Source organism: Phyllostomus discolor, chromosome 1 (assembly GCF_004126475.2).
Source record: "Phyllostomus discolor isolate MPI-MPIP mPhyDis1 chromosome 1, mPhyDis1.pri.v3, whole genome shotgun sequence".
Classification (NCBI taxonomy): Eukaryota; Metazoa; Chordata; class Mammalia; order Chiroptera; family Phyllostomidae; genus Phyllostomus; species Phyllostomus discolor.
In genome coordinates, this window is record NC_040903.2 from 78,477,675 (window position 1) to 78,495,734 (window position 18,060).

General features: G+C 39.8%; 1 protein-coding gene across 3 annotated transcripts; it reads left to right on the forward strand.

Moving 5' to 3' along the window:
• The first annotated feature begins 3,460 nt into the window (after positions 1-3,460).
• LOC114491618 (isopentenyl-diphosphate Delta-isomerase 1) lies at positions 3,461-10,217 on the forward strand. Of its 3 annotated transcripts, none has more exons than XM_028505706.2 (5): positions 3,461-3,797; positions 4,906-5,078; positions 5,699-5,791; positions 7,397-7,527; positions 8,755-10,217. In XM_028505706.2, exons 1-5 carry the CDS (start codon positions 3,673-3,675, stop codon positions 9,070-9,072), a joined length of 840 nt encoding a protein of 279 aa, XP_028361507.1. In that variant the 5' UTR covers positions 3,461-3,672; the 3' UTR covers positions 9,073-10,217. The 3 variants fall into 3 exon arrangements, with proteins under 3 accessions (XP_028361507.1, XP_035880969.1, XP_035880967.1); XM_036025076.1 differs by having other exon boundaries at positions 3,551-3,674; XM_036025074.1 differs by having other exon boundaries at positions 3,757-3,793; positions 4,905-5,078.
• The last annotated feature ends 7,843 nt before the right edge of the window (positions 10,218-18,060 follow it).

Here is an 18,060-nt window from a genome sequence, read left to right on the forward strand (position 1 = left end):
TACATCATAGATGTACAAACACCTAAGGAAGTAAAGTGTATGAAGGAGAGGACTGACTGTCGTCAAGTGCTGCATAGGGTCTCACAGGACAAGAATTTAGAGGACAGCATTGAGTCTGGCAGTTCAGAGATAGAAGGCCAGCTGATGGCCTGTAGAAGAAATGAAGTCATCTCATAGTGAAACATTATTCAAGGTCCTGCTATATGTTGCAAAACACTAGAAGACTGACATACACAGGTGTAATTAGAAAGTGCTCCATGAGTCAGCAAAGAGGACTTGCTAACTGGGTACAGGCCAATCTGTAACAATAGTACTGTTTTGTGGTCAAGAAGTGATGTTTTTTCACACTTAATATTCTAACATGTGCTTGTGGGTTTTGAGCATGTACCTCACAATGATTTCCATTTAAACTAATTGAAAACAGATCCATAGGAAATGCATTTGCATTTGGGGTGTTTGTTTTACTCAACACGTGATTTTTAGCGTTGGACTACTGAAGCTGAAGATGCTCACATTTAATTGCTGTAGTGCCTGCTTAGGCTACATTTTACTCCATCACAAAGTATTTTTGCTTTAAAAATAAAAGATCCCCACCCCTTTTCATTTGGCCAAATTGACAGTAATGGTACATTGTACAAAAAGAAATAATTTAGTACTGGCATCTGACATGCCACCACTCCTTCTGAGATGAAAGGGGGTCTCTCCTGAGAAGATACTATGGGAAATGTTTATGTAAAATACCTTGCTGAATGGGAAACAGATATGAAAAACTAAGAGTAAATTCTCCATCTGCAAAAATTATATAAAACCACACTCAGACCAATTAAAAAGCCAACAGATGATTGGGGCGGGGGGGGGGGGGGCACGGGGAAGGGCCAGTTTGGCCAGAAAGCCAAGAGGACTCCACAAGTGGATTCTAAAGTTCATTTAGAAAAGATAAACATCAAGATTACCAAAAACAATTATTAACAGAGAAAGCAATACCAGAGAAATAAAGCAGATCAATGAAAAAGAGGAATTTAGATGTAAACCTGAGATAAATGACTAGCTAGCTGGGGAGGTAGTAAAAGGGCTCAAATATTTGGTGATGGAATATTTGACTTTGGGTGGTAAACGCACAATGCATACACAGATGATGTATGACACAATTGTACACTTGAAACCTATAGTATATAATTTTATTAACCAATGTCACCCCAATAAATTCAATAACAATTTAAAACATAAAAAAAATCACAGGCCCCAATTGCCACTAATGTAAAAGCCCATGATAAACAAACCTAGATCTAATACCCGATTTCATTACAATTTCAGCCTGTCCCAGAAACATAATTTTAATCAACCAAGTATGGAATTTTCTGGTCCAGCACCAGTAAGATAATCTATCATAGGGACCATCTCCATACCCCTTTGAGAGAATAGATAGTCTACATAACAAAAACCTTTCCCCTTCTCTTCCCCCAAAGATGTCCTGACTACCCCCCAACAAAAGCCCTTCTTTTCTTCCCCTAGTAGCTCCCTTGCCCACACTTCTTCCTATCAAATCCTTCCATTTTGTACAACTCCTGGGTCCACCCTGCTAGTTGCTAGATGGAATACTGCCAAACTCATGAATTATTTAATAAAGCGAAATAAATCTTCAAATTTACTAAGCTGAGTTTTGTTTTTTAACAAGTTCATATGTGTCCACACAACGTGGTTACAGTATGTTGTTTATGGCTCAGCCTTGAGCTGAGTTTAGCAACCTAATAGCAGCTCTGAGGACTGAGGGACAAGATGTGCATTGGCCCCCACTTCTTTAAAAGCCTCCCGACTCTATTTTAAGTAACCCTTTTAGCAATGCTTAGTCCTAGACAAAGCTTCATTTCAATTACATATACTTTGTATTTAAACATTAAAAGGTAATTTCACACTGTAGTTTGCTTTAAAGTATTACTGACATATCTCTGACCAGTGTGGTTCAGTTAGTTGGGCATCGTCCAGCAAAGCGAAAGTGCAGGCGATTCCGGTTGGGGCACAGGCCTGGGTTGTGGTTCAGTTCTGGTCCAGGTAGAAAAGTGGGGCAACTGATTGATTTTTCTCTATCTTTTCCCCCTCCCTTCCCTCTCTCTAAAAATAAATAAAATCTCTTTTTAAAGAAAAATAAATTTAAAAAATATTGTTGACGGGAGAGACCTGATTCTTGCTGACGCATGTAAAGAATTTCATATCAGCAAATCTAGTAGTATGTAATCAGTTTATTAGTGGCTCGCTTCCATGGAAGAGAACAGGACTGGGTAGATTAGGAGGTGAAAGGCAAAGTTTCAGAGCAAAGCAGGGTAAGAAAAGCAAGAGTGGCTGGAGACCAGGGTGGCAAGCCCCTGGGCAGCCTGAGGCCAGAGAGCCAAGAGCCCCCTGAGCCTCTGAGAGCCAGAGCATCCTGAGCCCTCAAGAGAGAGAGAGCAAGTCCTTTGTTCTCCAGACTTAAATAGTCGGTGGGATAGGAGGGAAAAAGTTACATATTGATTAATGGGTAAATGTGGCGCCAGCTTTCCTGGGAGGATGTGACTACCCAAACTTAGGTATGTGTAGGGGTCTGTTAGCCCAAATTCTATCTTGCTCCATACTCCATTTGGTCATCTTGTAAAACAAATACCTGACAGTTAAAATTGGGGCGATTTCCAACGTTATTTATGGGCTCTCTCTGTGAGCATCAGGGACTCCCTCCTAAAACAGATAGTGACCAGAGGTAGGCAATTAACCAAAGTTATTTATGGGCTCTTTCTTTGGGTCCCAAGACCCTCTCCCACATTCAGGCCTTGGGATGAAAGCAGTTTCAAGGCTTTCTTTCTTGTTAATATAGTGTTTCTTGTGATATTGAAACACCTGGCAATATTACCAGAACAGGCTTAGGACTGCTGAGTTAGCATGTGAGACTTGTCTCCTTCCTCCTCCCTGCCTCGGTTTACTACTCATTCTACCTAATCCCTAAAAGGCATTTTCTGGCAACCAGCGTGCTAAATGCTGGCCAGTGACAGTATTGCAGTCTCAGAGTTCTTCCTATGCTGTCTCCTGCTTCAGTATAACTAACATATAACCTTCTATGAATATATGGATAAGTAAATGACTGCCACCCACAGACTCCTATTCAAGCGCAGAAGATTCAAACTGCCCAGTTTGAGGCAGCCCTCAACGCTCAGCCCTGCTGAACTGTCCCTGATAACATACCCACTTTAGGACTTGCAGAAATTTCTCACTGGAGATAAACTCTTCAACGATTCCAAAGAATGTAACTCGGAACATGTGGCCCTCAAGTTACTACATTAACAGTGACTTCTAACGACACCTTCAAGCCCTAAACCCGCGGAGACGACCTCAGCGAGCGGTGCAGCACATCAGGTTCAGTGCGCAGGTTCCCAATGCGCAGGCGCCAGGCCTCGCCTCGGCGCCGACGCCCACGGGCCACTTCCACGCAGCCCAGCCCGCACGCTGGCGACAAGGTACTTAAGGCAGCGTTTCGTCAGGTGGCTCCTCAGTGGAAGGGCACGAGAGGCGGAGTAGAAGCCCCACCGCTCTTCGTGGAGAAGGTTTTTCGACCCTCTGTCCACCGAGGATACCCTGCCCGAGCCGGGGGTGGTGCCATCGCGCGACCGTGACGTCAAAGTTGGGCCGGAGCGCGATTGGCCTGCAGACATGTGGAGCGCTCTGGCACAGGCGCGGATGATTGGGCGGGCAGCCCGGGGAGCCTGGACCGTGGGGCAGCGGCAGTGGGAGGCGTGTGCGACGGAGCGGCAGCCCGTGGATTGTCCTGGCCTCAGGTTCTGGGCGTCCCCGAGGGGAGAAAAGAGGCTCCTGGAAGGGGGTCCCCGAGGAGAGAGTTGGAGATCTCCCCGGATTCCTTAGAGAGCTGGGGGGGCGGGAGGGGAGCAGATTCTTGTGAGGGAAAGACTAGGGGCGGGGGGGGGGGGGTCCCCTAGGGGCGAGACGGGGCGTTCCCGAAGGAAGGACAGATTGAGGGCTCCTTGGAGACCGGAGGGGGAGAGACTAGAGGTGGAGAGCTCCGAGAGGACAGACTAGGGCGGGTCCCCGAGAATCCCGGGAACTAAGCACGGAAGTCTCTGTAAGCTTTGGTAGGGAGGGACCAACCTCAGCCTGGGAACCAAATGCGGCTCCACTGCCTGTTATGTCCTGTGAGCTAAGAATGTTTTTTCACATTTAATTGTTTGTGGGGCTGGAGGAGAAGGAAATATTTTATGGTTTGTGAAAATTGAGTGAAATTCCAGTTTCCTTGGAACAGTTCACACGCAGCCAGCGTCTGCGTCTAGGCTGCCAAGGAGTGGTGCAGTCACAACCTTATTGGGAGCTGGCTGAAAAAATTGGGTTAAATCTTACTGGGATATTAAGAAAAGGTTCGTTAGTGTTGGGCACATAAATTGGATGTTGAAAAATGGATTTTAACAAAGATTGCTATGTAGGAGGGAATGGCAACGCATTTGAGCTGGTAATGGTTACCATACTTATGTATGTAATATATAATATGGGTACACAGAAATGTTGAAAAGTAGGATGAAAAGTGAGATTGGGGCTACATTATAGATGGACAAACACCTAAGGAAGTCAAGTGTACAGAAGGAGAGGATTGACTGTCAAGTGCTGCATAGGGTCTCACAGGACAAGAATTTAGAGGACAGCATTGAGAATGGCTAAGATGGAAGGCCAACTGATGGCCTGTGTGAGAAATGGTGGCCAAGATGGGGCTGAAACATGAAGACTCAGAGGTGGGAAGGCCAGCAGTAAGCACCATGCTTACCCTTTGAAATGGTTTACTTGCCTACTGGGCTCGTGGGTTCAGAATTGACTCATCACTGTGTTTATATGACAGCTACAGAAATGTGATGTAATAACCTTTCTTCTCATTTCTTTTAGGAATCTAGGACAGATCAGACATTTAGTAACGATGCCTGAAATCAACACTGACAATCTCGATAAGCAACAGGTTCAGCTCCTGGCAGAGATGTGTATTCTTATTGATGAAAATGACAATAAAATTGGAGCTGAGACCAAAAAGAATTGTCACCTGAATGAAAACATCAAGAAAGGTACTGTTTTAAAATACTCTGAGAAAGTGACTTGCCTAGGCATCTCAGGGTAGCTGAGAAAAGTATGTTGGTAAAGGTGTGATCTTTAATCATGTCCTCATCTTTGGTTCCAGTTAGTTGAGGGTGTAATAGTAAAATCCGTTTTGCTACTTTCTCTGCCAAACAGCTGTTTCTTTCCACTCATGTCTTTTACTCAGCTTGTTCAGGATTATTTTGGTTTATAAAAAAGGGAATAACCTAATCTTAGCAGAATAGCACTCATCAAGGCTATAGTACTGTTTTTCGGGTGGGGTTTTTTTTTTTTTTTTTTGGGTGAATGGAGAAGGAGACAAGTTATCATAAAAGGAAGCACATGCCTTTCCAGTCTGCTCAAGAGGGGAGGCTCATCAGCCGACTGGCCAACAGATCACCATTTCTTTCACTTGGTGACCAACTTCCTTACTGATATTCCAGAGCTCTTCTCCATTGTAACTTTGCAGAGACTCACTAAGTAAAAGACAATGGAAAAATGGAAAAAAAACAAATGCCAGCAAGTTACTAATATCCTAAATCCTAAGCAGAGAATTAGGCACATAAGTGGTATTTTAAAGCTAAATTAATAGTATTGCTTTTACTTTCAGGATTATTGCATCGAGCTTTTAGTGTCTTCTTATTCAACACTGAAAATAAGCTCCTGCTACAACAGAGATCAGATGCTAAAATTACTTTTCCAGGTTAGTGGCCTAATGTACAATATTTTGTTGGGAACTATATTTAATTTGACTTTGCCACTTGGAACTTTTTGGTTAGCTATTGTCAAAAAAGGGAAATCCTGTGAATAACATAATTTCATATTCTACGTAAAATAAGCTTATACAATGACTGCAACCTAATAAAGTAACAATAAAAAATAAAAACTACTAGATATATGTGTATATTTAGAAAATCTGTACCTTGCCCTGGCTGGGTGGCTCAGTTGGTTGAGATGTCATCTCATACTCTACAAGGTTGTGGATTTGATCCCTGGTCAGGGCAAGTACAGGAAACAACTGATATGTGTTTCTTTCTCACATTGATCTCTCCTCCCTCCCCCCACCCCTTTTCCTTTCTCTTTAAAATCAGTAAGCAAATCCTCAGGTGAGGATTAAAAAGAAAATCTTTATCTTACACACATCTTCATCTTTTTGGTTGAGATGACATTAATAACCCTGGCCAGGTAGCTCAGTCAGTCAGAGCATCATCCTGATACACCAAGGTTGCAGGTTCAGTCTCCTGTCAGGGCACGTACAAGAATCAACCAGTGAATGCATAAATAAGTTGAATGACAAATTGATGTCCCTCTGTTTGTCTGTCTCCCCACCTCTCTTCTTCTATCTCTCTTTAAAAGCAATAAATAATTTTTGAAAGGCAATAATAAAGAACTTACCTACACATATTTGTTTCACAAAATGATGACTGATAGTGTAACCAAACCCAGGTTCGGTTGCCTGCTGCAACAAAAGCCAAACTTGTGAGGCAGATGCTGATGAAAAGGAAAGAAGTTTATTCAGGTGCCAGCCACCTGAGATGGAGGATTCTCAATCCAAAGCCCATCTTAACATCTCAGTGTAGTCAGAGGTTTTTATGGGGAAGGAGAGAGAAAGTACAACAAAGAGATCAGGAAGGGACTGTGGACATGCAGGCAGTGCCCTTGCTGGTCCTGATAGAGATTTTCTTGGTCAGTGTCCATAAGTTGGCCATTTGTTTTTTGTCAGCTGAATTCCTGTGTGTGTGTGATCAGCATTGGCTGGGGCCTTGAGGTTGGGCTGCTTAAATTCACACTGGAACTGAAACTGCTGAACTATAAAGTATACTGAAAAAAGAACTTTTAATATGAAAGCTTTAATTTCAAGAGAAAAATTACATTAGAGAGTAACACTCTGTTTAATATTTAAGATTAATGTGGGTAGACTTATATAAGCATAATATATTCATTCCTTGTTATAATAGTCCATTGTAACTAATTTAGAAATCCTCAATAATCATTTGATTAATATTTATATTACTTTTTTAAAAGATTTCATTTATTTATTTTTAGATCAAGGGAAAGGGAGAGAAAGAGGGAAACATCAGCATATGGTTGCCTCTGGCACACCTACCACTGGGAGCCTCGCCCGCAGCCCAAGCATGTACCCTGACTGGGAATTGAACTCGTGACCCTTCAGTTCACAGGCTGGCACTTGATCCACTGAGCTGCACCAGGGCTAATTTGTCTATTACTTTTAAAACTTGGGGTTTTCTTGACCTTTTAGGGCTACTTTGAAGAAAAGTTAACCTATATCTATATTAATGTGTTCCAGGTTGTTTTACCAATACTTGTTGTAGTCATCCCCTAAGTAACCCAGGAGAGCTTGAAGAAAATGATGCGATTGGAGTAAGGCGAGCAGCACAGAGGCGTTTACAGGCTGAATTGGGAATTCCCATGGAACAGGTAATGAGGTTTGCACAACCAAACATACAAGGTGAAATATAAACATTCTGTTTTGGGGATTTTTTTAAAGATTTTTAAATTTACTTTTAGAGAGAGGGGGAGGGAGGGAAAAAGAGAGGGAGAGAAACATCAATGTATGAGAGATAATCCTTCAGTTGCCTCTCGCATACTCCCAAATGGGTTCCTGGCCTGTCCCCTATTGGAGATCAGGCCCACAACCCAAACATGTGCCCTGACTAGGAATCACACTGGTGACCCTTCAGTTTACAGGTCAGCATTCAATCCAAAGAGCCACACCGGCCAGGGCTAAACATTCTTTAAAACAGTCTTTACTGTTTTTCAGTAAAATTTTAAATTCAAGTGTAGGTCTCTGCTTTGTAACCTCTTGATTTATTGACCCCCCAAAAGCACCTCGAATGAAGATTATTTAAATTTTGATGTCTTAATATTGTTTGTCAACATTTACCAAACTACTCAGTACCAAAATGGATTGATCTATTAATCAGTATATAAAGTTGAGTATTTTTATAATTGATCATATCGAAGATGAATATTTTATTGTGAAAATTCTTAGGAATGTGATCTACAACTCTGAGTGAATTGAAATCATCTCCCTACCCCCACACCCAGCATTGTCCCCTTTCAATAAAACCTAAATAAATAAAGTATCTCCCTTCCCCTCTCTCATCTAGTTAAATGGTAAATTTTTTTTCCTCCCAAAAAGTAATATTGAGATGTGAAGGAGAATGTCACAATTCCAGTTTGAGTGACCGCTTTTTTTTTTTTAAGATTTTATTTATTTATTTTTAGAGAGAGAGGGAGGGAGGGAGAAAGAGAGGGAGAGAAACATCATTGTGTGGTTGCCACTCACGTGGTTCCCCACTGGGGACCTGGCCTGCAACCCAGGCATATGCCCTGACTGGGAATCAAACCAGCAACCCTTTGGTTCACAGCCCATGCTCAATCCACTGAGCTACACCAGCCAGGGCTGAGTGACTGCTTTTTAAACAGTATTTCAGTAAGTCAGCTGACATTTTTTGGTCCTATGGAAAAAATTTAGATACTTGAAACTATATAGTAAAATATCATCAATAGGAAGTTAATATTTTAAAAGTCCTAACTAAAACTCTGTTGGTCTTGTTCAAAATAGTACTGAGATGTGGTAGGTTAATTTAGACTACTTGTTTTGTTGTTGATGTTTGTATTTCTGTTTCACTTTTGTCCTAGGTTCCTCCAGAAGAAATTAATTATCTGACTCGAATTCATTACAAGGCTCAGTCTGATAGTATCTGGGGAGAACATGAAATAGATTACATTTTGTTTGTGAGGAAAAACGTGACTTTGAATCCAGACCCCAATGAAATTAAAAGCTATATGTACGTGTCAAAGGAAGAAGTGGAAGAAATGTTGAAAAAGGCAACCAGGGGTGAAATTAAGATAACTCCATGGTTTCAAATTATTGCAGAGACTTTTCTGTTTAAGTGGTGGGATAACTTAAGTCACTTGCATCAGTTTGTTGACCATGACAAAATACACAGAATGTGAATGTGTAGATGACTGATTAGTAAAGTACTAAAAAATTTCTTTACTTAATAAGCTTAAAATGACTTTTTAAAAATTTGGTTCTGCATTAAAACTCTCACTGGATACATTGATATTTTACAGCCAGAATTTATGTAGAAAAGACAACTAACTTAATTTTGTATCACACACACAACATATATGCCCTGCTAGTTGTGAAGGACACTTATGAGAGATTATTTTTTAAACTTGATTTAACCTACCTAAATACGTAGTTCTGATAAATTTGAACAAATAAGTGAAGCTCTTCATTTTCGATCTGTTGAGTTAAACAGTTCCAGAATATTTGTAGAGCACTTTATTTTCCAGGTGCTTTACGTATCGTTAAGTTTTTATTATAGTTCAGAAAAACATGCGATAGAAACTGTTTGCTTAGCTACTTCAAAACATCTCAAATTAATTTTCCATTTTAAGATATTAAACTAGGGGAAGTGGGTCCAAGGTAATTAAATGCTGTATGTCCTGACTTCTCTCAAAAGTCTGTGTTCTCAGAATTGCAAGGGACAGACAGGCTATTTGTAAAATGGAAATTGGGTCATACCTAGCACAGGATTTTTTACCACTGGTTTTTGTTGAATAATTTGTTGTGGAGGTTCATCCTATGCATTAAAGGACATTTAGCAGCATCCCTGGGTTCTACCCACTAAATACCATTGGTACCCATCCTTCCCCCCATCACAGTCACAATGTCTGCAGATGGTGTCTGTGTGCTGGCGGGCCAAGGTGCTCCCACTGAGAACCACTGGTCCACAACATTGTGCTGTATTGGGTGAAGGGGACGGGAGATTATCAGAAAGGTTAATATTTGTGTTAAATGGAATTGGGGCATGGAATATGTGTATATTAATGTTTAAACTGTACCTTAGATTAATGAACTTTTTAAAACTCTTATATAGATTTCTCAGGTTTGAAACCTCAAGATTTATTATCCTTGAATGCTATGTAATAATAATGAAAAAGATAAAAATTTGTTTCTTACCAGCTAAATGTTTTATTATAAGTTCAATAGAAGAATCTATTTCTGCTTAACTGAACAGTTAATTCATAATTTCAGGGAAGATTGTCATAAGTAGTAATCTCATTGAAAAGTAAATATATTTTAAAAATGACATTTGTTGTTTAGTTTGTTAAAATTTTAATACAATAATAGGTTAACCTGTCTATAGTAGCTTAAACATAAATGCTATATAGCTTCAAAGTACATTCATAACATTATTTTTAGTTAAGTTTTCTAGGAAGCTTTAGGCTGAAAGCCACACATAAGTAGTTACTCAGCTGCAGTGGCTAGTGGCTGCAGTGCTGGACAATGGGGCCTTACACCAGCACTTAGCACTTTGTAAATGCTCAGCAAATGTTAGATATTCCACTGTTACCTTTAGTAGGATGACTCTTTGACTTGATGAACTCCTTAGAACTCACACATCTTTTTAAAGCTAGTGGAGACCATAAACAATTCCTGAAAGGGCCAGAGGTGGTTTTTAGGTTCATTCTGTCCCCAAAGCTTTATTATCAAGAGAAAAAAAGCAATAAAATATTGTGGATGGAAGGAGGGCACATTATTCTCTTTCTTAAATTTTTATTGATTGTAGAGAGAGGAAGGGAAAGAAAAACATTAATAATGTTGTTCCACTCATTTGTACATTCACTGGTTGGTTCTTATATTTGCCCTGATTGGAGAGCAAACCCAGAACCCTGCAGTATTGAGTCAACGCTGTAACCATCTGAGCTACCTATTCACATTATTCTTACTTGGCCCTAGCAGATGTGTCAGGCACAGATGAATGACTGGGAGGCTGTCCTGTCTTTTCCCTGGTGGACATCTGCCCGATGGTTTCATTCCTCAGATGGGTCTACCCTCCCCAGGCTTACCCACCTTTGGGTTCCCTGGAATCCTTCAGGCAGATGGGCTGTGTTTGAGTATTCTGATACACCTCTTCCTCACCCTCAGCTGAGTGCTTTTTTAGCCCTAAACCTGTACTATTCACATTTTACACAGAGAACTTGAGTGTACATTTCCGGACACCTAACTATCCTGACAAATTATTTTTCTGCATTTTCACACTTACTTATCATCTACATGCTTTAGACTCCCAGATTTAAATCTCCATGGAATCCCATTTCATGCTCAAGACAACTCTTGTGTATGTAAAGTACATCTCCCACACTTGGATCCCAGACCAAGTCTGGCAGATACCCCTCCCCTACTCGTCCTCAGTCCCCCTTTCCTGTTGCTCAGTCTAAACAGGGGTCTCCCCTTCTCACACTGTGTATTCAATTAGTAAATTGAATATTCAATTTAGTAAATGTTCAATTAGTAAATCCTTGAAATAAACCCCTTTCCTGCTCCTCTGAGTGCAGGCCATCCTCACGACACCCCCACTGGGTGGCACAGCCACATCTGCTCAGCCAGCTACAGTGGTTGTACTTCACCTCATTTCAAAATGCACAGGAAACAGCCTCCAAGAGCCTCCAGGCCCCAGGACGTGGCCACCCCGCTGATCTCACCCCCTTATCTTGTTCCATGCAGCCCACTGAGAACACCAGGCTTGCTCCCACCTAGGTTTTCTGTTCCTTCTAACTAAAATTCCTAGGAAATTCTTTTTGCAGAGACATCCATAACTCACTCAATTTTTTGAGACTGCTCAATATTAACCACTTCAGTAATGCCTACTTTGACTATTATGTGATGTGACCCAATTCTCCTGTACTTCAACCTCCTTTCCTGCTGTTTTTCTATTATTTAACAGCTCAGATAACATGGAATTTACTTACTGTCTGTCCCACCCAGGTGCAGGGTCCATGATGGAGGGGATTGATTATTTCTTCCAAATTTTCATTTTGGAAAACTTCAAACCTACAGGAACATTGCAAGCACAGTACAGCGAACACCTGTATACCCTTGACATAGATTTACCAACTGTGAGTACATGTTGAAACTTTTACAATCTAGTACAGATCTAATGACATCTTACCCTCTGCACTTTGGCACACATACTTCCTAAGAGGGCATTCTAACATAGACAAGCAGCACAACAGGATATTTAGCACATATAATACTTGCATTTAAAATAGGTCATTTCAAATTTCTCCATTTTTCTGAATTATGACTTTCATAAATTCTCTCTCCCTCCCCCTCTCCCACCATGAGTCTGTCAAGGATCAACAACCTGCATTAGTCGTGACTCTTAAACAGTGTCCCAGCCTCCTCTTGTCTTTCATGATTCTTCAAGACTGCACAGCAATTATTTTACAAAATTCTCCCTATTTTGATTAGTCACATTGTTTCCCATAACTAGATTCAGATTAAACTTTTTGGCAAGAATGTTACATAAGTAGTATTGTTTCCTCAGGCAATCACATTTTGGGGCACATAAAGATAACTGTAAAGGTGATGTAAAGTTAGACCCCTCAGTAGGATATATCTGCCAGGCTTCTCATAAAAAGGGTATTTTCCCCTTTTGTGATTAAGAAATAATTGTAAAGTAATACTTTAAAATTGTGTGAAAATCCTGCTTCTCAATTTTTTTTACCGCAGTATTTTAATATCCACTGATTCTTACTAAATCAGTCATTTTGATGGTAATTGTAAATGGTAATTTAAGTTTTTTCTATCTTTTTTCTACATTGATTAGTTCATTTTTTTCTGTAAAGAAAACGTTTTTTGGAGCCCTGGCTGGTGTGGCTCAATTGGTTGGATCATCATCCCATAAACCCAAAGGCTGCGGGTTTGATTTCCAGTCAGAGCCCATCTGGGTTGCAGGTTCAGTCCCCGGTTGGAGCATGTGCAAGAGGCAACCCAAATGTTTGTTTCACACAGTGATATTTGTCTCCTCCCTCTCTTCCCCTCTCTCTGTCTCTGATATCAATAAGTATGTCTTCAGGTGAAGATGGAAAAAAATAGTTAAAAAGAAGTTTTTTCTCCCCTATATTCACTTAAGTATCAGTGGGAATTCATGAATACTGTAGAAAATTGTTACAATTCATTTCTATCATTATTCTTTTGATGTTCTAACTGCACCAAATGGACCTAAGGATGCCTATTTAAGCTGCTCCTGTATTCTTTGTCCTTTGTCCATCAGTTTTGGGTCACATCTTTCATTCTAGACACAATCTAATGTCCCAGGCCCATGTGTACTTTCCATGCTAGAGTCCTGGTATCAGCCACTTTTTCAAGGCGGAGAGCAGGGATTTGCTTACACACACACTCACACTCACACTCACATTAATTTGAGGTAGAGTCATTGCAAAGTATACTCATCAGAAAAGGAGGGCCTCTGAAGTTGAGGATTTTTACCCCAAGACCCTGTTTCCCCTACTTCCTTTCTTAAATTTTGATACTAACCTTGTAATTATAAACACCATCAAAGACATCAGTGATAAAGGTATATAACATTCAGGATTGTTATAAGGACTTTCTTCCAACTACTTTAGCAAGTCGTAACTTAGTGAAGAGGATGTGTTCCACACCCAGAATAGCAGCTCAGATGTACCTGTAAACTGTTTGTAAAGTGAAGGACATTATTAATGTGTATAGGCTGCTTTTTTGAAACTGTTGTTATATCTAGGAGTAATTTCATTTAATCTAGGAAATGATTTGTCATAAAATCCTCCCAGTACTCATGGAGTTCAGCTACATATAATTTAGGCTGGATAAATGTGAAATCTGGAAAGAGGCTCATCTTAACTAATTGCAGAGTTTCAGAAGGATATATATAATCCCTACAGTAACAAGTATAGAAATAGACTGTAGTACTTTCAACTCAGTAGACAGACTAATGTAGGATAAAAATTATTTCAAAGGAAGACAGATACATACAAGGACAAATCAAAAGTACAAAATAAGTTAGTGCTTTTAAATTCAGGTATATAAATAATGAGAACTTTCTTAGCAATTTACTCTTAGCAATTTTCAAATACATAATACAGTATTTTAAGCTACAGTCACTATGCTATACATTACATCCCCATGGCTTAGCTATCTTCTACAGGGATTTTGTAACTTTTGACTTCTGTCACCCATCTCACCCACCCTTTACCCCTACCTCTGGCAACCATTATTCTGTTCTCTGTATCTGAGGTCAGTTTTTCTTAGATTCCACCTATAAAGAAGATCATATAGTATTTGTCCTCCTCTGACTTACTTCACTTAGCAGCGTCCTCAAGGTCCATCCACGTTGTTGTGAAGCACACAATTTCCTCCTCTTTTTTCGTCTGATTAACATTTCATTTTAGATAAACCACATTTCCTGTACATAGCCATCTGAGAATAGACATTTAGGTTGTTTTCATGTCTTGGCTGTTGTGAATAATCCTTCAATAAACATGGGAGTACATATTATCTCTTTGAAATCATGCTGATTTCTTTTGGATATACTCATATACCTAGAAGTGAGATTGCTGGACCATGATATTCTACTTTTTGACGAACCTCCATACTGTTTTCCATAGTGGCTGCACCATTTTACATTTCCATCAATAATGCACAAGGGTTCCAATTTCTCCTTAATCTTCACCAACACTTGTTTTCTGTTCTTTTGATAGTGGTCATCCTAATGGAAGGAAACTCACTGTGGCTTTGATTTTCATTTCTTATAATTAGTGATGTTTAGCATCTTTATATAAACTTGGCAATTTGTTTATCTTATTTGGAGAATTGTCTATTCTAGCATTCTGCCCATTTTTAATAGCTATTTATTGTAGTTGAGTTGTAGGAGTTCCTTAGATATGCTGGATATTAATCTCATACAGATATTTGCAAATACTTTCTCCCATTCTGTAAGTTGTCTTTTCACTCTGTTATTTCTTTTGATGCACAGAAATTTGACCAAGACCCACTTGTCTCCTTTTGCTTTTGTTGCCTGTACTTTCCATCTCCAGAATTTTTTTGGTACCTTTGTTTTATATCTATTGATGTTTCTATTATGTTCACACTGTCTTTCCCACATCCATGTCTTCCTTTAGCTGTTTGAGCATCTTTAAGACAGTTGTTTTGTGTGGTACTGGCAGAAAAATAGACACACTAATGGAAAAGAATTGTGAGCCCAGAGATAAACACGTGTATGGGCACATTTTTGACAAAGGATCCAAAAACATACAGTAGAGAAAAAAGAAAGCCTCTTCAATAAATGGTGCTGGGAAAATTGGAAAGCCACATGCAAAAGCATGAAACTAGACTATTTATGACCATATATAAAAATTAACTCAAAATGGATTAAAGACTTTAAATATAAGGCCTGAAACAATAAATCACACAGAAGAAAACATAGGATCTCAGCCTTAGAGAAGATTTTATGAATTTGACCTCAAAGAAGGGAATTAAAAGCAAAAATAAATGAGACTGTATCTAAACTAAACTGTAAGTCTTATACACAGCAACAGACACCACCAACAAAACAAAAAAGGCAACCAAGCAAGTAGTAGAGGTATTTCTAGACTACACTCCTGATAAGGGGTTAATATCCAAAATATATAAAAAATTCATACAACTTAACAAAAAAAACCAATCCAATTGAAAAATGGGCAGAGAATCTGAACAAACGCCTCTCCCAAGAAGACATACAAATGGCCAACAGATGTATGGAAAGATTCTCAACTTCACTAGCTATTATGAAATGCAAAACTAGTGTGATACCACCTCACATTGTTAGAATGACTATTATCAACAATGAATGTTGGAGAGGTTGTGGAGAAAAAGGAACTGCTATTCACTGCTGTTGGGAATGTAGCCTGATACAACCACTATGGAAAACAGTGATGAAGTTCCTCCAAGAGTTACCATGACTCTCTTCTGGGTATCTATCTGAAAATTTGAAAACACTTACTCATAAAGATATATGCACCCCTATGTTCATTGCAGCATTATTCATGGTGGCCAAGACATGGAAACAACGAAGTGTCCTTCAATAGATGAGTGGACAAAGACATGGTGAATATATACTATAGAACACTACTCAGCCAGATGAAATGCTACCATTTGCAACAATATGGATGGGTCTTAAAATATCATACTAAGCAAAATAAGTCAGAAAAATTTGACAACCATGATTTCACTCATCTGTGGAATATAAAAAAGCAACAAATGAACAAGACATACAAAAAGAACAAAAACTCAGATACAGATAACAGTATGTTAATCAACAAAAGGAGAGGTGAGTGTGGAAGTTGTAAAGGGGGCCAAATATATGGTAAGGAAATGTTTGACTGTGGGTGGTAAACATACAATAAAATATACAGGTGATTTTTGTAGAACTGTACACTTGAAACCTATATATTTTTCTTAACCAATGTTACCCCAATGAATTTAATTTAAAAAAACACAGCTGTTTTAACTCTACCTGAAAGGGACCATTTTGGGGGAGGTCATACTTTCCTATTTATTTGTATGCCTCATTTTGTTGCTGTGAAAACTGGACATTTGACTTGTATGATGTGCTGATCAGGTTTTCTCTTCACCTGGGTGGCTGGATTTGTTTGTTTTTTCTTGATTGTTGTGCTGGCCTAGGATAAAAACTTAAGGGCTTCTCAGTTCTGTTCTGTGGCACACTCTGGCCAGCAGAGTCTGCCTGTTGTGACTGAAGACAAGAACAAATGCACAGGCTACAGCAATCCTGTGGAGAAAAGGGGGATGGCGTGGCCACTCTCTCAAGAGGAGAGTGCCCTGACCCTTGCCTAGACAAGCTTTTATTGTTTTTCTCAGGTCTTACATCAAAGGATTTATTATCTATTACATAGAATATTATTGTCTACATTTTAGGTACAATCAAGGAAATGAAAATAACATACATGCAGAAGGGAAAGGTGGAGAGCTGATTAGCTCTGTCCTTGGGAAAATTTACACAGGCTTTGGAAATCACCTTGAAGATAGACAATACACATCTACTGTTTCAGACCAGGGTGAGGGAGTTTTAGCAAGAGCAAGCCGTAACAGTCTGTACGCACGTTCTAGGCCTGATTCCCATGGGAAAACCCAGTTTGAAGGTCTGGCTCCTGCCCACCACCTCGCTTCTATAGGTTTTCCATACAGAGCTAAGTCACATTTGCCAAACCAAAACAAACCAGTCCCCTACACTCTTCTGAGTATGTCTTTGCTTGGGCATGTATGCTTTCTAAATTCCCCAGAACAAGCAGGTGGTTTTAAAAGTCCTAATCCTTAAGTGCCTGTCCCCCAAAAGCGGTAAAAAAGAAAAACTACGAAGTAGAAAGAAGGCACTGGCCCTTTCAACTTCCTGAATTTGATTCAGCTTATGGGAATTGTAAGAATGGGAGTCTACCTCTTCTATCAGAAGCAGCAATCAGTAATCACGACATAGAATCCCAGCCCTGACCAGTGTGGTCCAACTGTTTGGACGTCATCCCACAAAATGAAAGGTTGCTGGTTTGATTCCTGGTCAGGGCACATGCCTGGGTTGCTGCTTTTAGTCCCCTGTTGGGAAGCGGGCAACACATAAACAGTAAGCCACAAAGGCTAAGCTGACCAAAATTATTGTGATTTATTGACCAAGACTTTCCCTGGAGGGGAGCCTTCAGAGTTCCAAACTAGTTACACAGACAGGTTCTGCCAGTGCTTCTTTAAAGGAAGTCCTGGTGCTTCCTACTCCATCTTCCTGAGAAGAGTTTGAGTTTCTCTTACTTTAATCTTTCCAGCATAGATATATGGAATTATACTAAGTCCTCACTTGAAATTATCAACAAGTTCTGCAACTTTAATTGAAACATGTATGCAATAAAGCCAATTTTGACACAGGCTAACTGAGGTAAGCAAGAGTAAGCTCATACCATAATGAACCATTGAAATGAAACATTTCATCTCATAATGAAACATTATTCAGGAGACTGCTGTATATTGCAAAACACTAGAAATCTGTTGTGCACAACACAAGTGTCATTAGAAAGTGCTTCCATGAGTCAGCAAAGAGAACTTGCTAAAAGCATACAAACTGTGTGGTAACAACA

What these genes read in the sequence shown, in the direction of transcription:
- LOC114491618 (XM_028505706.2), top strand. Translation starts at nt 3,673, where the DNA reads ATGTGGAGCGCTCTGGCACAGGCGCGGATGATTGGGCGGGCAGCCCGG. An exon ending in GTGGATTGTCCTGGCCTCAG is followed by an intron (nt 3,798 to 4,905) that starts GTTCTGGGCGTC and finishes CATTTCTTTTAG; the next exon opens with GAATCTAGGACAGATCAGAC. An exon ending in GAATGAAAACATCAAGAAAG is followed by an intron (nt 5,079 to 5,698) that starts GTACTGTTTTAA and finishes TTTTACTTTCAG; the next exon opens with GATTATTGCATCGAGCTTTT.